At 41.8% G+C, this 21796-nt stretch overlaps 1 protein-coding gene across 2 annotated transcripts in view; it reads left to right on the forward strand.

Annotated features, from left to right (window-relative positions):
• Positions 1–21519, forward strand: part of LOC138763052 (transforming protein RhoA-like) — a 48426-nt gene extending 26907 nt beyond the window's left edge. Inside the window, exons 2-6 of one of the 2 annotated variants that reach the window (XM_069936606.1) lie at positions 5250–5333; positions 7135–7292; positions 9491–9611; positions 19636–19766; positions 20309–21519. In XM_069936606.1, the coding sequence (XP_069792707.1) occupies positions 7137–7292; positions 9491–9611; positions 19636–19766; positions 20309–20482 (582 nt within the window). In that variant the 5' untranslated portion in view covers positions 5250–5333; positions 7135–7136 and the 3' untranslated portion in view covers positions 20483–21519. The remainder of the gene's footprint in view (positions 1–5249; positions 5334–7134; positions 7293–9490; positions 9612–19635; positions 19767–20308) is intronic. The other variant, XM_069936605.1, reaches the window with a different exon arrangement.
• The last annotated feature ends 277 nt before the right edge of the window (positions 21520–21796 follow it).

Raw genomic sequence — 21796 nt, forward strand, 5'->3', positions numbered from 1 at the left:
ATGCCATCTCTATGGTTAATAAGGGATTGCTTAAGGTGGGATGTGAGTGGGAAGGGAAGGTTGAGAATCACTGCTCTAGACCCAATAGTTACTGAAATATTTTGCTTGAGAAAAATTGTCATTGGCCCATTTCCTTTGGAGTTATGAAACCGTGCACATAATGAGTCAATGAGGAACGATTAAAACAGTGGTTTTCAAACTTTTTCTTTCCACTCACATACCACCTTAAGCAATCCCTTACTAATCACAGAGCACCTATGGCATAGAAATTACTTAAAGTGGTATGTGAGTGGAAAGGAAAAGTTTGAAAACCACTGGTTTAACACATTAAAAAGTACCACAACATCCTATATCTAGAATGCAATGAAAATTATCAAACAACCAAAATTAATGGAAACCATGACATCCTACTGTTCTTTTATACCCTTTTTATTTCCTTTTTATTATTGTATCTGGGTCCCTATGTGAAGCTTAAATCATGAGGAGAACAGAGCCAAAAGATGACCATTTTATAAGGCCATTGATGAAAGGGCATAATGACCAATGTGCACACAGCAAGAACTGTTAACAGTTATGATGTCTACTCATTTATAATCAATAAAACTGGTTTGGAGTTAAATATTGGATAAAACCTGAAGACCTGTGTACTTTTGAAATGTTTCACAAATTCTTAAATTTTTTTTATTTTTCACACTGTGAATCATGTCACCAAAGTATGTACAAACGTTTCTCATTAAGGTTACACAGTGACCTTTTCTCCCTTTTTTTCCCCCCTTTCCCCCCCTCCCCTCTACCCACCCCCCAAAAACCCATTGGTATTCAACATGTACAATACAATAAAACCATAAAACAATACCTTCACACGAAGGGAAAAAACAAGAAAAATGCGTCATCTATTCATTACACACTGAATCTAGTCGTTTTGTCTTATCATTTTCATTTTAGGGGATGGAGGTCCTAGGCATGCTCTCTCTTGTATGTTCCATGTATGGTTCCCAAATTTCTTCAAACATTGTGACTTTATTTTTAAAATTATGTTATTTTTTCCAATGGAATACATTTATTCATTTCCATGTACTATTGCTGTATACTCATGTTCTCTTCCATTGTCCAAGTTGACATTATACATTTTTTTTGCTAGTGCTAAGGCTATCATAATGATTTTTTTTTGTGCTTTATCCAATTTGAGGCCTAATTCTTGACTTATGTTATTTAAAAGAAATATCTCTGGTTTTTTTGGTATGCTATTTTTTGTAATTTTATTTAGTATCTGATTTAGTTCTTCCCAAAATGTATTCACCTTTGCACATGTCCAAGTTGCATGTAATGTTGTTCCCATTTCCTTCCCACAGAGAAAACTTCTATCTGATAATGTTGAGTCCCATTTTTTAAATTTTTGATGAGTGATATATACCCTGTGTAACCAATTATACTGTATATGTAACTTGTGTTTATTGTATTCTTCATAGTTCCAGAACATAATTTTTCCTATACTTCATTTTTTATCTTTGTTTAAATACTTTTCCCACTTCAGCTTAGGCTTATAGTTTATTTCATCACTCTCCTTGCAGCTTAATGTACATGTTTGTTATAAATCTTTTAATTATCATTGTGTCTGTAATCACATATTCAAAACTACTTCCTTCAGGTAATACGAGTATTTCTTCTCTCTTGGGTGCTGCCTCCTCCATATATCCATAAGTTTAATTTCCTGCATTGATTTAACCATAAATTTGGCTACTTTATTCTTATTACTTGTCTTTTGTCCAGTTTTATCCAACATTGGGTCCAAATTAAGGTTGAAATTTCCTTCTATCAATACATTTCCTTGTGTGTCTGCAATCTTCAAAAAAAATATCCTGCATAAACTTTTGATCCTCCTCGTTAGGCGCATATATATTGAGCAAATTCCAAAATTATGAGTATATCTGACATTTTATCATTACATACCTCCCTGCTGGATCTAATATTTCCTCCTATTTTAATTGGTACATTTTTGTTAAATAGTATGGCTACACCTCTAGCTTTTGAATTATAAGATGCTGCCGCTACGTGTCCTACCCAGTCTCTCTAATTTATGTTCCACTTCAGTTAGATGTGTTTCTTGCACAAATGCTACATGTATTTTTTCCTTCTTCAATAAATTTAGTAACCTCTTTTAATTTGGTTATGTATTCATTAATGTTTATAGCCATATAGTTCAACATGGCCATCTTATTTCTTGCTTGTATTTCTTCACCACTTCCATCCCCCTATGCCCCATTTTCATTTTAGTTTTTCTCTTATTAAATTTAATGTACAACAACACATTTAAAACCTAAAATACCCCCTCGTATCCCACACCCACTAATACCTTAACCCCAAAAGTTCCCTCCCTCTCTGAGTTGTCCTTCATCCCTTGCCAGGCAACCAGAACTCCCCTTTTCATTTGGATTGCGATCTTGCTCGCAGCATCAAGTGATTTTTGCTGTGACGGTTCTTCCCTTTTCCCCCAGCCCTCCCCAGAAAACTTTTTTTAACACATAAAACAAAGCTCTCTTTTTCCACCCTTACTTCCTTCCTTCCCTTCTGTTTTCCCTCTTTAGTTCTTTACATATAGATTGTTTTTACATCTTTATGAAAACTTTATTGCCATTCTTCATTCTTATTACACCTCTTCATCTCTTCTGTCCTGCAAACGTTCTGGAAATTCTAGCGCTTCCTCTGGATCTGAGAACAGTCTGTTTTGCTCCCCGGGTATAAATATTTTAAGCACAGCTGGATGTCTTAACATGAATTTGTAACCTTTTTTCCATAAAATCGTTTTCACTGTATTGAACTCCTTCCTCCTCTTTTAAGAGTTCAAAACTTATGTCTGGGTAAAAAAAAAATATTTTTTGACCCATGTATTCCAATGGTTTATTGTCTTTTCTAATTTTATTCCTTGCCCATCCAGTATGTTTTCTCTTGTCGTATATCTCAAAAATTTTACTAAGATGGATCTTGGTTTTTGATGTGTCTGCGGTTTCGGAGCTAGTGCTCTGTGTGCCCTTTCTATTTCCATTCCTTCCTATATTTCTGTCGTTCCTAGGACCTTTGAGATTCATCCTTTTATAAATTCCTTCATGTCTCTGCTTTCTTCACCCTCCTTCAGGCCCACTATTTATGTTTTGTCCACTATAATTTTCCAACATATCAATTTTCTGAGATAACAACTCTTGCGTCTATTTAATGTTTTTGCCACTTTCTTCCAATTTTTCTTTTGTCATTTACTTACATTTCTACAGCTGTTTCCCACTCTTCCACATTCTCTATTCTTTTCCCTATTTCTGTCATTACCAGTTCTAACCTTTGCATTTTAATATCTTCTGTTGTTTTCATTTTCCTTTTAATTGCATTAAATTCTAATGACAGCCATTCTTTTAATTACCTCATTTGTTCTTCAAAAAAACTATCTATATTCTGTTCATCAGTTTTACCTATTTCTCTTTGTCCATCAGTTTTACCTTCTATTTCTCTGTGAAATCTTGGTCTTCTTCCTCTTCTTTGTCTATATCTGTGTTTGTGTCTTCTTCTCTTCTTTGTGTTTTGTCTCTTCTGTTTTTCCTGTGGATCTGTTTGCATCTCTTTGTCAGGCCTCTTCTTGCTGGTCCTTCCCTCTTGGGCTACTCCTCTGTTGTGCCTCCTGCTGTTGATCTTCTTGCTGGTAGTTTCTCCGTCCCTCTCCCATGTCGCTCCCTTCTCTGCTGCCTTTCTCATCTTCCAGCTGAGCGCCCCAGTGCCCGCTCCCCTGCTGAGACCCCCTCCCACCATTGTCCTCTTTTTTTTTTTTTCCGTTGGTTGTGCACTTTTGTTTGGCTCCAAGAGCCATTTTTGAAGTCCACCGGCAGATGAGTCGCAACTCCACAGGGCAGGCACTGACCTCGGGGGTCGGGCGCACTTCGCCACCACAGTGTCCTGTTCCTTCATGCAGGTAAGGCCTTCTTCTTTCTTCTTCGGTGATTTTTCTACTTCTTTTATTCCAGTTGTTTTAATTTTCTCCTTCTTGGATGCCATCCTCCTCTTCTCTGTAACTTTATCTTCTATTTCTTATATTTTATTTTTGTTGTGCTTTGTCTTTTTCCTGTTTTCCTGGAGAGGGCTGGTTTTCCTGACTGGCCACTACTCCATCACGTGACTCCCTCCATGTTTCACAAATTCTTGACCATTGTCTTGAGAGTGGATGAAGCCATTATTTAACTACAGCATTGGAAAGGTCAATTATTTGGAAGTGGCATTTGAACTAACTGAAGCAGTATTTGATGTTGAGCCAAGAATATTACCACTGTGCCAAATCTGCAATCTCTGGATTTTTAAGTGTACTATTGTCCCTTACAGATGATGGCTGAGGTTGTTGTCTCATATTAAATGTTTTCTGTCTTCATTGAGATGTGCTTTACTTGTTTGGGCCCAGAAGGAAGCCATTGGGCCCTTGAAATCATGTTGGCTCCCAGCAAAACAGTCCCATCTGTCCAATTTCCCTTTCTCTCTTTACCGTCTACAATTCACACTTCCTCTTGTATCTCCTTCAGCTTCTCTTCAGTTCTTTTGTCACTTTACCTACACAGGATATTTTATAGTTGCCAATTAACCTTTCTGCTTGTTTTTGGGAGGTGGGAGAAAACTAGAGAATAAAGCCAAAATGAGGAGAATATGCCAATTGCTTTACAGTACGAGGCCACTATTGAATATAGGACCCTGCGGCCAACTGCTGTTCCACTGTGCCATCTCTTGAACGTGGCAGAAACTGAACACAATTATGTTCTCGTAATTGAACACAGCCAGATCGGATAACAGTGCTTAAAAGAGAACACATAAACCTTCTGAAAGGAATGAATTTGTCAGACTATGGGGTGATGGCAGTGATGTGGGGCTAAGTATAATTTGCTTCTGAAGCTGATTTGGACTTTTAGAGGGCCAGAAGCTTGTAACCTTGTAATACTGCCAGTTTAGTTTCAAAGAGAAACTGAGTCAAATTCATAAGCTACTGGAAAAACTCTTTTGAAAGAGCATATTTTAGCATACAATTCTTAAGGCATGTCTGACTTTAATATTTTGAAAAATATTTACAAATAACTGCCTTTGGTAAGAATTTACTTTAAATTCTGCTATCAATTTAAAATTATTAGTAGAAAAGATATGGCCACAAAGTTGAAAGCTTTGTGTTTGTTAGACTATATTGTATGACATCACGTGTAACCCTAAGATTCTTTTTCCTTCGGGCCCCACAGAATTTCTGCTTGTTGGCAGTGTTCACTCCTACACACACACATTTTGCAACCAGCGCACAAAGGCATTTAATGGGCATACAAAAGGTTAGTTACCTAAAATAAAATCGTTTTTATATTAATCTTGACAAATATGTTACTATGTAGAATGCAATCCTACTTGTATTATATTAAAACATGCCCATACAGTTTTATTCGCCATGAGAGATGGGCTGTGCCAAAATGATCTTGAAACAATTTCAAGTTTACATTTGCACAAGCATTCAGTGCAAATACTTTTGTCACCGGGGGAAAAAAAAGCCTTTTTTTTGCGCACACTGATGACTAAAAATTAGAGGGAACATTGCTTTTTGGTAGTGCCAAAAACTGTACTCTAGAAGATATGTATACAAAAGAGAGAGATGCAAACAAAGAAAGAAATTAAAACAAACTGCAATACAGAAAATAAGTATTCAATGATAAATAATGTGTAAAGTAAGAGTCCTTAAATGACCCTTTGATGGAGTTTGTACAGTGTGTATGTTGACAATATCCAGCTCTATTGCACATTTGATGCAAAAATGTAGAGTTGAAAAAGCTCATTGTTACTGTTGATGTTCACACATGAAAATGGATAAATGAGAGCATTTGGTAGCAGTGCTAGTACATGTAGTTAGAAAATAATGTGAAGCAAGATGGGAGCTGGAAGGAAATGAAAGTGATGTGCTTTTAACTGTGTGCTGGAGTGGATATTGAGAATAATTGCTTCAGGTCCAGAACAGTGGTAAATGAGGACAATGCTATCAGTGACCAAATGTGAAAAATGTGCTTTCTGTTGGAGCAAATTAGAAATCTCACACTGATATTTGGTTTATAGTATAAATTTAAGCCATATTTTATGGGCAAATTACTGGATCTGATGCAAGGTGCAGTTGGTACTGGAGACTTGATTAGTACTGGAAAATAATTATTAGGTTTGAACTAGTTTTTACAAAGGATTTGCAAATAATTTTTTAAACAAAAACATACCTTAAGTATTTTTATTTAAATCATGTGGTTCATTCATTTTGGCAATCAATTTTATGGGGTGGAACATTTTGTAAAATAGAAAGAAACCAGGAAGTATTGAACATAGTTTTGGAAAGACTTGATTTTATTTCTGCAATTAAACTATTTAAATATCCTCAGTCTTTATACACTCCATGCGCCTTGAATGCTCTCCACTTGGGTAGATGTGTGCAGATAACAACACTCATGAAGCTGAATAGCTCTAGGAGATGGCAGCCAGTTTGGTTAACAGCATGTCCACCACCCTAAGCAGGTGCACTGTATCTGTTAGATGTTTTTAATCTGCAGTATTATACTGTACTTGCCCATCCCAAACCATAAGGAAGAGACTCATAGATGCATGGGAATGCTGCCTCGTGGGTTAATAAAGCCACTGCCTCACTGCACCAGAAACATGAATGCATGGAGTTGCATGTTCTCACTGCAATTGCATGGGATTACTTCACATCCCAAAAATGATAGGTTAATATGTACCTGTAGATGGCTCCCAATGTAGGTAAGTGGTAGAAAATGGATAGTGAGGAGAATAAAAAATGGGATTAATGTAGGGTTTGTGTAACTTGGTGGTGTGGATTCAATAGACCAAAGGGCTTGCTACCAAGCTGTATATTTCTGTCTAACTCCATGTTGCACGTCATCATTATTCTATATTATATATTCTATTATAGATGTGTCATTATTCAATTGTCAGGTGGTCTAGTTTCCTATTCAACAGTATTGCAGGTATACATTCTGCAAGAACATTTAACAGTTGCACCATACAGACATCAATCACTCATAAATGTTTTTAAAAATCAACATTTTGATTGTTGTCATTTACAGTTTGTAATTTTTTTTACAGTGATGGCAGCCATACGCAAAAAACTCGTTATAGTTGGTGATGGTGCTTGTGGGAAGACGTGTCTATTAATTGTCTTCAGTAAAGATCAGTTCCCCGAGGTGTATGTTCCAACAGTTTTTGAAAATTATGTAGCAGATATTGAAGTGGATGGAAAGCAGGTTGGTAGTTAAAATCTATTACAATATTAACATAAAAATAACATTTGAAAGATTTAATGACGATATTGTCTATTGTTCACCAAGGCCAATATTTAGATTTTATAAATGCATTATTTCTCTGTTATTTGAATGTCTCTGCCTGGGTCCCTCTTTAAGATGGAGGTGAGAGTTAAGGAGTGATTGGGTGAGGAAACAGTAGCTAGTGGTGAGCTGTAGAAGTGCTATTAATCCAGATGAAGTTGATCTTCTTTAAACTTGTGACTATTTGGTGTTTTTAAACATTCTTTATGTCCATGTTAAAACTGACCACAATGTAGACTTGCTCACATTGGGTACCAGAAGGGTTTATAAAGTTTGGTTTCAAGACTTAGGGCAGCACAGTTAGTGTAGTGGTTAGCGCAACACCTTTACATCCCCAGCAATCGGGACTGGGGTTTGAGTCCCACGCTGTCTGTAAGGAGTTTATACCTTCTCCCCGTGTCTACATGGGTTTTCCCCGGGAGCTCCGGTTTCCTCCCACCGTTCAAAACTTACCAGAGACGTAGGTTAATTGGGTGTAAAATGGGCGGCACGGACTCTGGCGGAAATGGCCTATTACCTTGCTGTATGTCTAAATAGAAATTGCAAATTATTTTTAATAATCAACACAAATGGCTGTTTCAGCCCACCTGCTTGCATGTCACTATAATCCATTTGACCCTCAGCATATTCTGTAATTCCTGTTCCCCTCCATCTGGCTTCCATTTCAATTGTCCATGCTGTGCACCAGCTACCTTTGTGATAACTAATTACATATTCTTGAGGTATGGAAATTGTACCAGAGTTGCCTATTACTTTCACAAGCATCTCTGGCATTGTGTTTGGGGGGGGATAAAAGATCAATGGACTTCTAAATTAAGATATTCTGGGCACAGCAAAGAAAGCCTGCTGCTTGATGCCTTGGAAGATTTTGACACAAAGCCTAGTTTTTAAAATAATGCTGAATCTAATCTTTAAGTTCTTCAGCAATCCCCATGAAGCAAATGGTTCAATAGTGCTTTATCCATACATCTGAGTTTCTTTAACAATATTCAAATTTGTCTTTGCTATGAATTGGATTTACCAGATGGGTTACTTTCCAAAATCCAAACAATCTCTCAAGAATGGTGTATAACATTCATTCTGTTTTATTCCAACCCCACCCTCCCCCCCCCCCACCACTCCCATTCCCCTAATGCCACAAGAAAAAATTATACAAATTAAACAAACACAAAAAAAACCAATTGTCAGTAAAGTCATAGACCCTTAAAGGAACTTGAGAAAAACCCAAAGTAACCTAAAATAAAACAAGATAAGGAACAAAGTACCAGAGCACGTCATCTGCGTCATGACCCACTTCATTTATTTCAATCATTCCACTACTGGCCTAAAGAATTATTGCCTTTCTTTTATTCAGAAGGGGTATAATTATATCTGCATGTCACTGTATTGCAGATAGGATTGCCACACCCCAAAGAATGTGTCATTTTTTTTTTAATTATGTAATTTTCTCCAGGGGACTACATCTCAGCATTTCCATATTCCACCGTGTAATATTTAGTTTGGGGTCAGACTTCCATGTGGCTGCTATACATTTCCTGGCTTCTGCCAAGGTAACTTTCACAAACTGAATTTGGTACTTGGACAATTTAAAACATGCCCATTATGTTTTCCAGAAGGTACAATTCTGGATCTTGTGGAAAATCCACCTTTGTATGTAATTTTTTTCAGAATGACCTCCAGAAGGGATCTTTGTACACAGCAGGGTTGAATGGATAAAGGTTCCAATTTCCACACCACACCTAAAGCAGATTTCTGAGATTTTTGATTTAGATTTATGTAGTTATTGTGGTGTGAGGTACAATTGATGCAGGAAATTGTATTGCACCAATCTGTACCTGGCATTAATTACTGCTGTCATGCTATCCTGACACAGGACTGACTTTTTTTCTTTTTCAATATTTTTATTGAAATTCCACATTAAAAAAAATACAGAGTTCATAAAGATACATATTAAAAGTCAAAAAATAATGCATTACACTTATAGCATCCAAGGTAACCCTCATTCTCAACCAAACAAATTATATTATAGCAATATTTTATTATTGGGATTGTTTTAATTCAGAGAGTTTCAATTTTCATTTGAGATGTATGAAAATTTACTATTAATCTTCACCCAGGTTGAACTAGCTCTTTGGGACACAGCAGGACAAGAAGATTATGATAGACTTCGACCTCTCTCCTATCCAGATACTGATGTCATTCTAATGTGTTTTTCAATTGATAGCCCTGACAGTTTAGGTGAGACTACTTTTCTTGCACTGATTTGTTTTACCCTTGGTCTTTTTGTTAAATATATTGATCTATAAACTGAAGTAATTTTGCTTTAGTTAGTTTTTAAACCATCATTTAGGTTTGTTCAATTAGAAATTACCATCTAAGGGAAGAGTAATTTTAACATTGTGGAAACAATAAAAAAATGGCATGGTGCTTTTTGAGAAGAGTGTGTGCTATATTTCAAGTTTTATAACTGGAAATGAAGACATTTATAACCACCTTTCCCATCAGGGTTTTAAAATTGACATGGCTAATTTCATTGTGCAGTAATATCTGTAGGTTAAGGATTGGGTGGGATGATTAAAACCTTGCCTTGTAGTTGTATTACAATTAATGTGATGTCATTGGCTCTCATATTCCTAGTACATTATTCAAAGCAGAGACTCTTGGAGGGGGATGAGGAGGAGTGGGGTTTTTTTTCCATGGCTTTGCTCTGGTTATTACTTTCATGAGTTTTATTTTTGTTTGCAACATATCTTTCAAAAGCATTATTTTGGAATTGTCTTGGTCACCACTGTGGGAAGTGCAAAAATATTGAGCCAGATGGTTCTCTATCCAACCTGAACCCTGTACCAACCCCTCAATTACACAAAACTTCTGCATTACACAGCTAAGAGTTTTAAACACAACTCAAGCCTTACCCCAGCACAACCCTAACACCAATTGTCTTATTTAAATTCTTAGACACTTTGTTTTTGCACTTTATTCAGAGAAGCCATAGCTAAACTTGCCTATTTAGTTAAGGATGGTGACCTTAATTCAAACAAATAGTGCTGTTCTTGATATATCAGGTGGCAGAAAGCTGGTAGGTTTGTTACAAAGTGTATCTGGACCCTTGGCTCTGACTTATCTAATGTGCAGAAATATGGAATGAATCACAGCTAGTAGTTGGCTCTTTGTGAAACTGCTGGTCACATTAGTGAAATCAGACCATTGCCTTAATACATTTTAAAATAAGATGAGAATCCTGATGGCTTGAAAATCATGTTTTCAAATGTGCAAATACAGATTACATTGAAGATGGCAAGGCAAATTAAAACAGTTGGTAAAGCAAATAGCATCCTGGATTTTCTAGCTTTTTATATTGTGACTGTCTATGAAGATATGCAAAGCTTATATAGAATGTATTCCAGCTAGGGCAGTACTAGTTTTTAATGCTCAGAGCCATATATTAAATGTTTGGCAGAGGATTCTGAAGATATTTACTACAGTAGTTACAGAGATGAGGAATTTCAAAGTCCAAATTAAAATGAAATTTTACTTCTGAGAGTTAAATAGAAGAGGCAGCTTGGTCCTTCTAAGACAATGAAGGATCAGGAGAGATAACATAAATTCCTTTTAATTACATAGTCTACAACCAGATAGTCAGATACACTCTGCTTAGAGATATGATACGGAACCAGACCAATGCAGCACGAGCACAGAAGCTTCAGCCCACTAGGTCTGTGCTGAACATGATGTCAAATTAAAGATTGGTAGCACATAACACATATCCCTCTCTTCCCTGTATAGTTGTGTGACTGTCTAGAAGCTCCTTAACCAGAATGTGAGTGCAGAGAATAGGGTAGAAGGTCAAAAGCATTATGCAGTGTTTTCTGAGTTCTGAGAAACACAAATGCAGTCAGTCAGAGGGTTTCAACGCTAGGAGTATTAGGAATAAAAGGGATGAACTTAGAGCATAGATCAGTACGTGGAACTACAATGTTGTAGCCTTAACAGAAAATTGGCTGGAGGAAGGGTAGGATTGGCTGATGCAGGGACTAGGATTTAGAGGTTTTCAAAGGAATAGGATGGGGTGGACGGGGGGTGGGAGGGAGTAGCATTACTGGTCAGGGATAGTATCACTGCTATAGAAAGGGAGGACACTGCAGAGGGAGTGTCCACTGAGTTGATGTGGGTGGAAGTCAGAAATAGGTTAGGGGTCACTGTATTGGGAGTGTCTATAGGCCCCCAAATAGCCCTCGGGACACAGAGGAACAGATAACAAATGTTCTAATACGTGGATAGGAGAGGACTGGAGGGTTATGAAATGGGTACAGGTCAGTGGGACTAGCGGAATGATGTTTTGGCACAGACTAGAAGGGCCGAATGGTGTGTTTTCTATGCTGTCATGTTCTAGCAGGAAGATTTTGGAATGGAGCAGAAACTACAGCGTTGTTGTTATGGGAGATTTCAACCAATATTGACTGGCACTTCCTCACTGCAAGAGGGATGGGCCTGAATTTGTTAGGAGTGTTCAGGGATTCCTGACACAGTATGTGGACCAGCTGACGAGAGGAAAGGCCATACTGGGTCTAATATTGGCTAATGAACATGGTCGGAGGGGGAGCATTTCAGTGACCACAACTCCCTGAGCTTTAGCATAGCTATGGATAAGGATAAAAAGCAGACAAAATGGGAAAGTGTTTAATTGGAGAAGAGCTTATTACGATGGGATGAGGCAGCAACTAGCAATTGGAAAGCAGATGTTCATGGGAGAAAACAGAGTAATGTGGAGGATATTTGGGGAACCACTGGGTTCAGGATAGATTTGTCCCATCGGGACAGGGAAAATGGTAGGAAAAGAGAATTGTGGCTGGCAAAACAGGTGACGCAGTTAGTCAGGAGGAAATACATTAGATATAGGAACAGTAAACAGGAAGGATTCATGAGAATAATATGGTAGCCAGGAAGGAGCTTAAGAAAGGACTTCGGAAAGCTCAAAGGACATGAAAAGACTTTGGCATGTCGAATTAAAGGAGAACCCCAAGGTGTTCTATGAAGAACAGAAGGATGACGAGAATGAAGGTGGGACCGTTTAAGGATAAAGAAGGCAACATGTGCCTGAGGCTGAGGAGGTTGAGAGGTCCTAAATTAATACTTTTCTTCAGTATTCATCAGAGGAAAGGATCATGATCAAGGTGAGGTTGGAATAGGCTTTTGTGCTAGACAATGTTGAGATTAAGGAAGAGGAAGTATTGGAATTTTTTTTTTAAAATGTAAGATAAGTTCCTGGGGCTGGATGCAATATATCCCACATTGCTGTGGGAAGGGAGGGAAGAGATAGTTGGGGCATGGGATATGATCTTTGAGTCCTCCTTTGCTATAGGCGAAGTGCCAGAGGATTGGAGAATGGCAAGTGCGGTCCCCTTGTTTTTAAATAAATAAATAGATGCTGGGCATTATAGACTGGTGAGTCTTACTTCAGTGATGTGCAAAATATTGGAGAGGATTCTTAAGGATCGAATCTGAGTATTTCGAGAAGTACAGTCTACTCAAGGGTAATTGGCATCGCTTTATGAAGGGAAGGTTGTGCCTCATGGGCCTAATTGAGCTTTTTGAGGAGATGTGGCGGCCTCACGCTCCGGACAGCGAACGCAACCAAAAGCCAGCAGCCCATGCAGCGACACTGGCCTCAACAAGCAAACCGGTGGGTGAACGGCAAGGGCAGCTTAAAGGCCAGCAGCCCCAAACTGGCACTGACCTTGTTGCGCAGCCAACAGACAGGGACAGCGTGAGGAAAAAGGGCACTGTTATGCAGGAAAGTACCCGTGCACAGAAAACCCGCTTTTGTTATGCATGTTGTGATGTCAGCCAAGTGGGACCATGGTGGGAACAGCATAAGAATAAAAGTCAGGCCTGAGCCCTAATAAAATGGAGCTTAACCTGACTACACTACGTGAGTGTAAATCCAGTGATGAGCAAACAGGCAGCAGTTGACTCGGTTGCTCTCAAGCTGCTGACCTTCTGGACAAATCAACCACAATTGTGGTTTGACCAGGCTGAGACACAGTTCCAGAAGATCACAGCAGAATCCACCCGGTACTACCATGTGGTGAGTGTCCCGGACAGGGCACAGCTGGCCAGGTGGTCAACTTTATCCTTGAGTTCACATCAGAAGGCACATACAATGCCTTCAAGGACTTGCTGATGGAGACCTATGGGCTCCTCTCAAGGCTCAACCGGGACGGGCTAGGGGACAGGTCACCGTCAGCCCTCATGAATGAGATGCTGGCCCTCCTGGGCAAACACGAGCCCTGCATCATGTTTGAGGAGGCATTCCTGAAGCAACTGCCGAAGGACATGCAACTGTTCCTGGCTGATGCTGTTTTCAGCGACCACCACCCCCCCCCCCCCCCCCCCACGGAAAGTTGCAGCACGAGCAGACATTCTGAGAGTGCTTGGCATCCATGGGGCTCGTCACTAAACCCCATAGCCAGATCCATTCAGAGCTGCCAAGAGAACAGCAGCACCCCAGAAGAGGTGATCCAGATGATCTCTGGTGTTTCTACCACTAGAAATGGGGCACTGGAGCCCGCCAGTGCAGGCCGCCATGCATGTTTCAGAGAAACGCCGGGGCCAGCCTTCGCTAATGGCTATGACAGCTGGCCACCAAGACAGCCTCCTGTATGTGGGACCACCAGTCCGGACAACGCTTCCTCGTGAACACAGGAGCAGAGGTCAGCATCCTGCCCCCACCCCCTTGGGGCGGGCCCCTTGCTGAAGGCTGCTAACAACAGCACGATTCGGACCTATGGTACCAGCAAGGTCCAACTGCAGTTGGGAGACAGCCTCATCTTGTGGGTGTTCACGCTGGCCACACTCCTCAGGGCAGACTTCCTGTGTGCCCACAGCTGTTAGAGGACCACAAGAGAGGGAGATTGGTCCACACCAAGACTTTTCAAATCATCTCTCTCAAAGACGCCAGGCTCCCAGCACTCCACCTGGACTCCGTTCAGAGATTGGACAACAAATATGCCAGGGCTGAATTCTCTGCAGTGCTCACTACGGTGATGCCCAGATATGGAGTACAGAATTCAAAAAGCTGGAGGAGCTCGGCATCGTACAGCGATAGGACAGCCCATGGGCTTTTCCCCTGCACCTGGTACCCAAAGAAACTGGGGATTGGAGACCATGCTGCAACTACCACCAGCTCAACAAGGCCACAATACCAAATTGGTACCCTGTGCCGCACATCCAGGACTTTGCGGCTGACCTGCACAGGGCAAGGATCTTCTTCAAGGTGGTCTTCGTGTGGGGATATCATCAGATCCCCAAGACCGCCATCATCACCCTATTTGGTCTCTTGGAAATCCTTGGAATGCTGTTCGGGCTAAAGAACGCTGCTCAGTCCTTCTACCTACTCATGGACACAGTGGGGTGAGACCTGGATGACACCTTTGTGTACCTGGACAACATCCTGATGGTAAGCAGGAGCATGTGGTGCACCTCCACAACCTCTAAACCTAACTTAGCGAGTTTGGATGATCAACCCAGCCAAATGCCAGTTCGAATTGGAGGCCATCGACTTCCTGGGCCACAGGATGACCAGAGAAGGAGCCACACCGCTACCCAGTAAAGTGGAACCTATTTGGAAGTTCCCCAGACCTAACATGACCAAGGGACTACAGGAGATCATGGGGATGGTCAATTTCTATCACACATGGCCCTTGTTCGCCCGGATGACAGGCAAGGCAAAGGACATCACTTAGAACAAAGAGTTAGCGGAAACCTTCGTGAAGGCCAAGGAAGCCCTGGCAGATGACATTCTCCTGGCACATCCCTCAGGAACGGGGCGATTGACAGAGTTCTAGAGCAGCAAATCGAAGGAAGTTAACAGCCACTAGTTTTCTTCAGCAAACATCTGGGGCCTCCAGAACTGAAGTACAGCACTTTCGACAGAGCGCTACTGGCTCTGTATTTAGCCATCCGCCACTTCAGGTACTTCCTTGAGGGCAGGTCCTTCACAGCTTTCACAGATCACAAGCCCCTGACTTTAGTCTTGGCTAAGATCTCGGACCCCTGGTCGGCCTGCCAGCAACGACACCTTTCTTGCATCTCTGAGTACATCACAGATGTAAGGCATGTCTCCGACAAGGACAATGTGATGGCTGATGCACTATCCAGGCAAATATCCACGTGTTATCAAGGAGAGTGGACTTCATGTCACTGGCGGAGGCAAAGCAGAAAGACGAGGTGATGCCCCAATACGGGACTGCAGCTCCAGGACATCCCAGTTGGCAGCTCGACGACTTATAGACAACAGGTTTTCAACTCCATCTATGGACTGGCTCACCCATCCATCAGGACCATGGTCTGGCTGGTGGCCAGAAAATATGTGTGGCATGGATTGCGGAAACAGGTCAGCAGGTGGGGAAAGGCATGCACACATTGCCAAGCAACCAAGGTACAGCAAGACCCCACCTCAACACTTCAAGCCTGCAGAACGAAGGTTTGACCATATCCAAGTGGACATAGTCGTACCCTTGCTGGTATCCCAGGGTTTCTGCTACCTGTTCATGATGGTCAACCACTTCATCAGGTGGCCAGAAGCAGTCCCACTGGCAGACATGTCCACAACCTTGTGCGCCAGGGCCCTCATCTCATCCTGGGTAACACTGTTCGGGTTACCATCCCACATTGCATCTGACAGATGGGCCCAGTTTATCTCCAGTCTGTCCAACCTCGCCAGCTTGTGGGGTGGCCAGCTGCATCACATAACAGCTTACCACCCACAGTCCAATGGGTTGGTGGAGCACTCATGACCTGACTCCAAGGACCAAACTGAGTAGACGAGCTACCATGGCCGCTGTTGGGGATCCGCATGGCACCCAAGAAGGATCTCAACACCTCTTCGGCTGAACTCATCTACAGAGCTCCACTGGTGGTCCTGGGAGAATTCGTACCATTCCCAGGTGAATTCGTGCCATCCCCAGGAGGACAGCAGGATGACTCTACAGCATTCCTCAGCAGGCTAAGGGAAAGAGTCGGCAACCTGACCCCGATTCCACCTTCTAGGCATGGACACGTGAGGACCAACATACCAAAGACCTGGAGGACTGAGTATGCTTTCATTCACAGGGGTCCTCATCGTCCACCGCTTCAGAGGCCAGAATGTTGTCTTTGTCTGTTCAGGGTCATCCAGAACCACAGGGCCTCATTCGAGCTGGAGGTCAAGGCAAGACCGAAGTCTTCACCACTGACAGACTGAAGCTGGCACACCTGGACCTAGCATGCCCAGTCGAGACACCAGCACCATGCCAAAGTGGCAGGCCACTGAAGGCTGCAACGGCTTTGCTTCTGGGCACCAAGGTTAATAACAAGGAAAATACTGCTGGTTCTTTGGGGGGGGGGGGTGTGGGGGGGTCATGTGGCGGCCCGTTGCGGCGGTAATCAAGCTGGCATTCCGGGCAGCAAGTGCAACCAAAGGCCAGCAGCTAGCGCAGTGGCACTGGTCCCAACAAGCAAACTAGCAGGTGAACGGCAAGGGCAGCTTAAAGGCCAGCGACCTCAAAATGGTACTGGCCTTGCTATACAGCCAACAGATGGGGATGGCACATGGTAAAGAAGGGCATAATTATGCAGGAAAGTACCCACGCGTGGGGAAACCCGCTTTTGTTAAGCATGTTGTGTCATCAGCCAAGGGAGGCGACAGCGGGAACAGTGTAAATATAAAAGTCGGGCCTGAGCCCTAATAAAACTCGGTGCGTGCGTGCGTGCGTGCGTGCGTGCGTGCGTGCGTGCGTGCGTGCGTGCGTGCGTGCGTGCGTGCGTGCGTGCGTGCGTGCGTGCGTGCGTGCGTGCGTGCGTGCGTGCGTGCGTGCGTGCGTGCGTGCGTGCGTGCGTGCGTGCGTGCGTGCGTGCGTGCGTGCGTGCGTGCGTGCGTGCGTGCGTGCGTGCGTGCGTGCGTGCGTGCGTGCGTGCGTGCGTGCGTGCGTGCGTGCGTGCGTGCGTGCGTGCGTGCGTGCGTGCGTGCGTGCGTGCGTGCGTGCGTGCGTGCGTGCGGAGGTAAAGAAATTTCATAAGGGTAGGGAGGTAGATGTGGTCTATATGATTTTTAGTAAGGCATTTTGTGACAAGCTCCCTTATGAGAGACATGGGATCCAAGGAGGCTTAGCTGCGTGGATTTAAAAATTTGACTTGCATGTAGAAAGTAGAGAGTAGTGCTAAACATAAAGTATTCTTCTTGGAGGTCTGCAAGGATTTGTTCTGGGATCCCTGCTCTGTGATTTTTTTTTTATAAATGACCTGGATGAAGAGGCGGAAGGAGGGGTCAGTGAGTTTGCCGATGATGCAAAGGTTGGAGGAGTTGTGGATGGAGCTAAAGGTTGTTGAAGGTTACAAAAGGCTTGGCAGATGGAATTCAGTCTGTATAAGTGTGAAGCAATTCATTTTGAAAGTCAAACCAGAAAGCTGAGTACAATCGGATACTTAACAGTATGGAGAAACAGATGGACCTTTGGGTCCAAATCCATGCATCTCTCCGGGTTGCTGCGCAGGTTGATAGGATGGTTAAGAAGGCCTATGGGATGTTGGGCTTCATTAATAGGGGGATTGAGTTGAAGAGTTAAGAGGTCATGTTGCAACTCTACAAATTTCTGGTGAAATTACAATTTAGAGTATTGTGTTCGGTTCTGGTCACCTCATTATAGGAAGAATGTGGAAGCTATGGAGAGGGTGCAGAACAGATTTATCACTGTTATCTGGATTGGAAAATGAGTCATGAGGCAAGGACTTTTCTGTCTGGAGTGAAGAAGAATGAGGGGAGATTTGATAGAGGTCTACAAGATTCTGAGAGGCATAGATAAGGTAGACAGCCAGTGCCTGTTTCCCAGGGCAGGAATAGCAAACATGAGGGGACATCTGTACAAAGTGAAAAGAGAAAAGTTTAGAGGAGACATCAGGAGTTTTTTTTTTTGCACAGAGTTGTGGGTGCCTGGAATCCCATTCCAAGCCCATACAGTTGATGGTGTAGGCTGAAACATTAGGGGCATTTAAAAGACTCTTACATGGATGAAAGAAAAATGGAGGGTTGTGAGGATGGAAGGGTTTAGTGTTTTTGTTATAGGAATATATAGGTCGGCACAACATTGAGGGCCAAAGGGCCTGTACTGTGCTGTATTGTTCTATACTACTATCATCTGGTTACACCTCTACCCCTGGCAGCTTGTTGCAAGCACCAACCACTTTTTAAAGCCACCACATCCTTCCTCCAATGGGGCAACTGAAATTGCATGCAATACTTCATGTGGGAAACAAAAACCACAGGCCATAACTTCCCCAATCTTGTACTCAAGACCCTGACTAATGTTTGCCTTCTTTATCATCCTGTCCTGGACTTCCAGATTCTGCAATACATCAATGCATTTAAGAGTCCTGCCATTAACTGTTTATTTACAATTCACCTCCCAGGTTGCAGGTCCTCTTGCTTGTCCAGATTAAACTTTGTCTGCCTTTTCTTTCCCCATACCTGCAATTCATTTATATCCTATTGCATCATTTGACAGCTCTCTAATCAATGCATTACTTCACCAATCTTTAGCCGCTTTCAGGTGGAATCGCCTGGAGAATGCGGCTCTGCAGTGGCCGTGGGTGTCTGCGAAGGGACGTGCTGAAGGTAGTGCTCTGCCACCTGAAAGGTCCACAGCAGGGAGAGGTGCTGCGGAGCAAACGCTGGCTCCTGAGTCGGGGCAGGGGCAGCCGTCTGACAACCCCCCTCTCTGCGGCACGGGACTATGGGGCTGGGGCGGCCGGCCACCCTGGGGGACTGTCAGGCAGCTGGGACTGCTAGGAGAACATACCTACAGGAGGAGGGTTAGTTAAGTGCTCCTCCTGGCCAGGTTCTCAGCTGCATTGGGGTAGAATAGGCGGCTTTACAGTCTGGTATTCTGGCCGCCTGAAAGCGGCTTTTGTGTCAGCCACATCCCCATGGAAGACTACAGGTTGTGGGCCTCCAGCCAGAATAATATCCTTCCATTGCTGATGTGAGAATTCTTTTCTTACTCAAGTCATTGGGATTCCAAAGGCTCTGCTTGAAAGGATGGAGGAAATGGGTTCTTGGGATAGTTCCACAAGGCCATTAGATTTTTTTAAACATCTGGGATTATAGGGGAAGAAAGAGTAATGGGATTTCTCCAAGAGTTGGCCGAAATCTAAATGGTCTCTGGTGGTGGTGTGCATGATTCAGTCTTGAAAGTTTAATACACCTAATGTGTTCTTTCCAAATTAGAAAATATTCCAGAAAAGTGGACCCCAGAAGTGAAACATTTTTGCCCAAGTGTGCCCATTATCCTTGTTGGGAACAAAAAGGACCTGAGGAATGATGAGCATACACGAAGAGAACTGGCAAAGATGAAGCAGGTGAGTAGGGAACTTCAGGAAGAGATTGGTAGGATTCATATTATTCCTGAAGGTTGAGAATATTATTGTGATTTTTATTCTTACCACAGTTTGTTAAATTTAGAATTTTTATGTAAAAGCAGGTTGGATTTGCTCACAGTAGAAGTGTTGTAAATGTTAGTGACATTTGAAGCTTTTTTGTTATTGCCCTTATTTTTCTTGAACCAAGTTTATCTGAAGAGCCACGAGCACCTATCACTTTAACTGTAGCATTCATTGCCCTGGAGTTGGACTGTCTTGTTCTATGATGCAGAGGGGGGAGTTGGTGGAGCTTAAAAAAAAGACTGAGGAAATTGGCATAAATGAAAGTACCAATTCTGATTACCTCTTTTTAAAAAACTGTTATGCTACTAATTAGTAAATTTGATAAACTTTATTCTAGCAAATCAGAATTGTGCCAAAAATAAGTAGGACTCGTTTCAGTTTTCCTATTTGTTAGGTAGCAAGTTAATAATTGAATTTTTTTTTTAAATGTTTTAAAAGTTCTCTTTTATCCTGTAAAGGAGCCTGTGAAACCTGAAGAAGGCAAAGAGATGGTCACCAAGATTTGTGCATATGGTTACATGGAATGCTCAGCAAAAACTAAAGATGGCGTGAGAGAAGTCTTTGAAATGGCCACACGGGCTGCCCTGCAAGCTAAGCGCCCAAGGCACAAGGCATTTTGCAGTGTTCTATAAAGCTCAAATGCAAGACAAGTGCACCCTACCATATATTTACAGTCACTTGATTTTAAAAAGATCTTGAATTGATGTTAAACCTAGTACAATAGTGTCTTGATTATTCTGACCTCTCATCTATATACTGTTGGTGTCATCTCTTGTTTGCTACCAATATTTAAAAGCCAACAAATGTTTTTTTTTTCTAGTTCAGTGGTGTACTGATGTATAGCTATGGTCATTTTTACAATATGCATGTATCCACTTAAACTTCGGTTAAACATTACTATAACTTTTTTTAAACTTATCTACATTACATGATCAACCGGTGCAGCCTTAGTGGTTGGAAAAGGTACTGTCAGCTTGTATTTCTTGACACAAAACCAAACTTAAGAAGTTATTGTGCCATCACTGTTTATAGATGTAGCTTGATTCAACTTTTGTATAATTGGATTTCTTAATGCTAATACTGTAGCCACAATTGAAATTTTTAAATGTTTCGGGGAAGGGGAGCAAATTAACGGAAGTTGAATTCCTTGTGTAAAAGTTTGGTAAGTTCTGAAACATAATTGATGTAAACCAAATCAAGCTTGTGTACAATGTGGAAATTTTAATGGTGGGGTGGGAGGGTGGGGTTGGAATTTGGGGTTGGAGGTTAAGAGACGAGAATACTGTCTCTACTCTTAGGCACAGTTGTGTCTTTGCATATTAAATACGAGGTCCTGTTCAGTTTGTGAAACAAAGCTGGGCAGTCCTTCAATAAATGAATATGTGGTCATCAGCACCATGCATTCAATGCCTTCTATTTATCATATGTTGGGAAATGTAATGCCTGCCTTTCATGTTTGTTTTAACATTTGAAGATGTATTTGAGGTCGTGAATGCACCTCTCTTGCAGTTTCCTAGGAATTTTTTTGGCTGTGTCAGTAAATAGTTACCAGCAATACTAATAGCAGAATAAAAACCAGTTTTTTAAAAAAAAATAAAACTGTTCGAGCCTATTCTTTACACTTGTTTAAGTATGGAGAGCATGTTCTAATAAAGTTGCAATATGTCAATTTCTTCAAAGCATTCTTGTAATTTAAAAAAAATCCTTAAATACCTAAAAATTTAGACATGTTCAATGCCTGTAGCAGCATTGAAATACAAATCACTGCAATAAAACTGTTAAAGTTAATTGAGACACAGGACTGCACCACAAGGTCCAACTTACCAGTCCTAATACTGGTAGTTCTGTACAGGCTTTAGATAGCTTGTTAAAGGAGCTGTGTGTTTTAATAAAAATCCTGCAACCTCCGAGTCTTTGCCCAAGATTGTAACGCTGTACTCGGCAGT

The sequence above is a fragment of the Narcine bancroftii genome, chromosome 5 (genome assembly GCF_036971445.1).
Source record: "Narcine bancroftii isolate sNarBan1 chromosome 5, sNarBan1.hap1, whole genome shotgun sequence".
In the NCBI taxonomy this organism is placed as follows: domain Eukaryota; kingdom Metazoa; phylum Chordata; class Chondrichthyes; order Torpediniformes; family Narcinidae; genus Narcine; species Narcine bancroftii.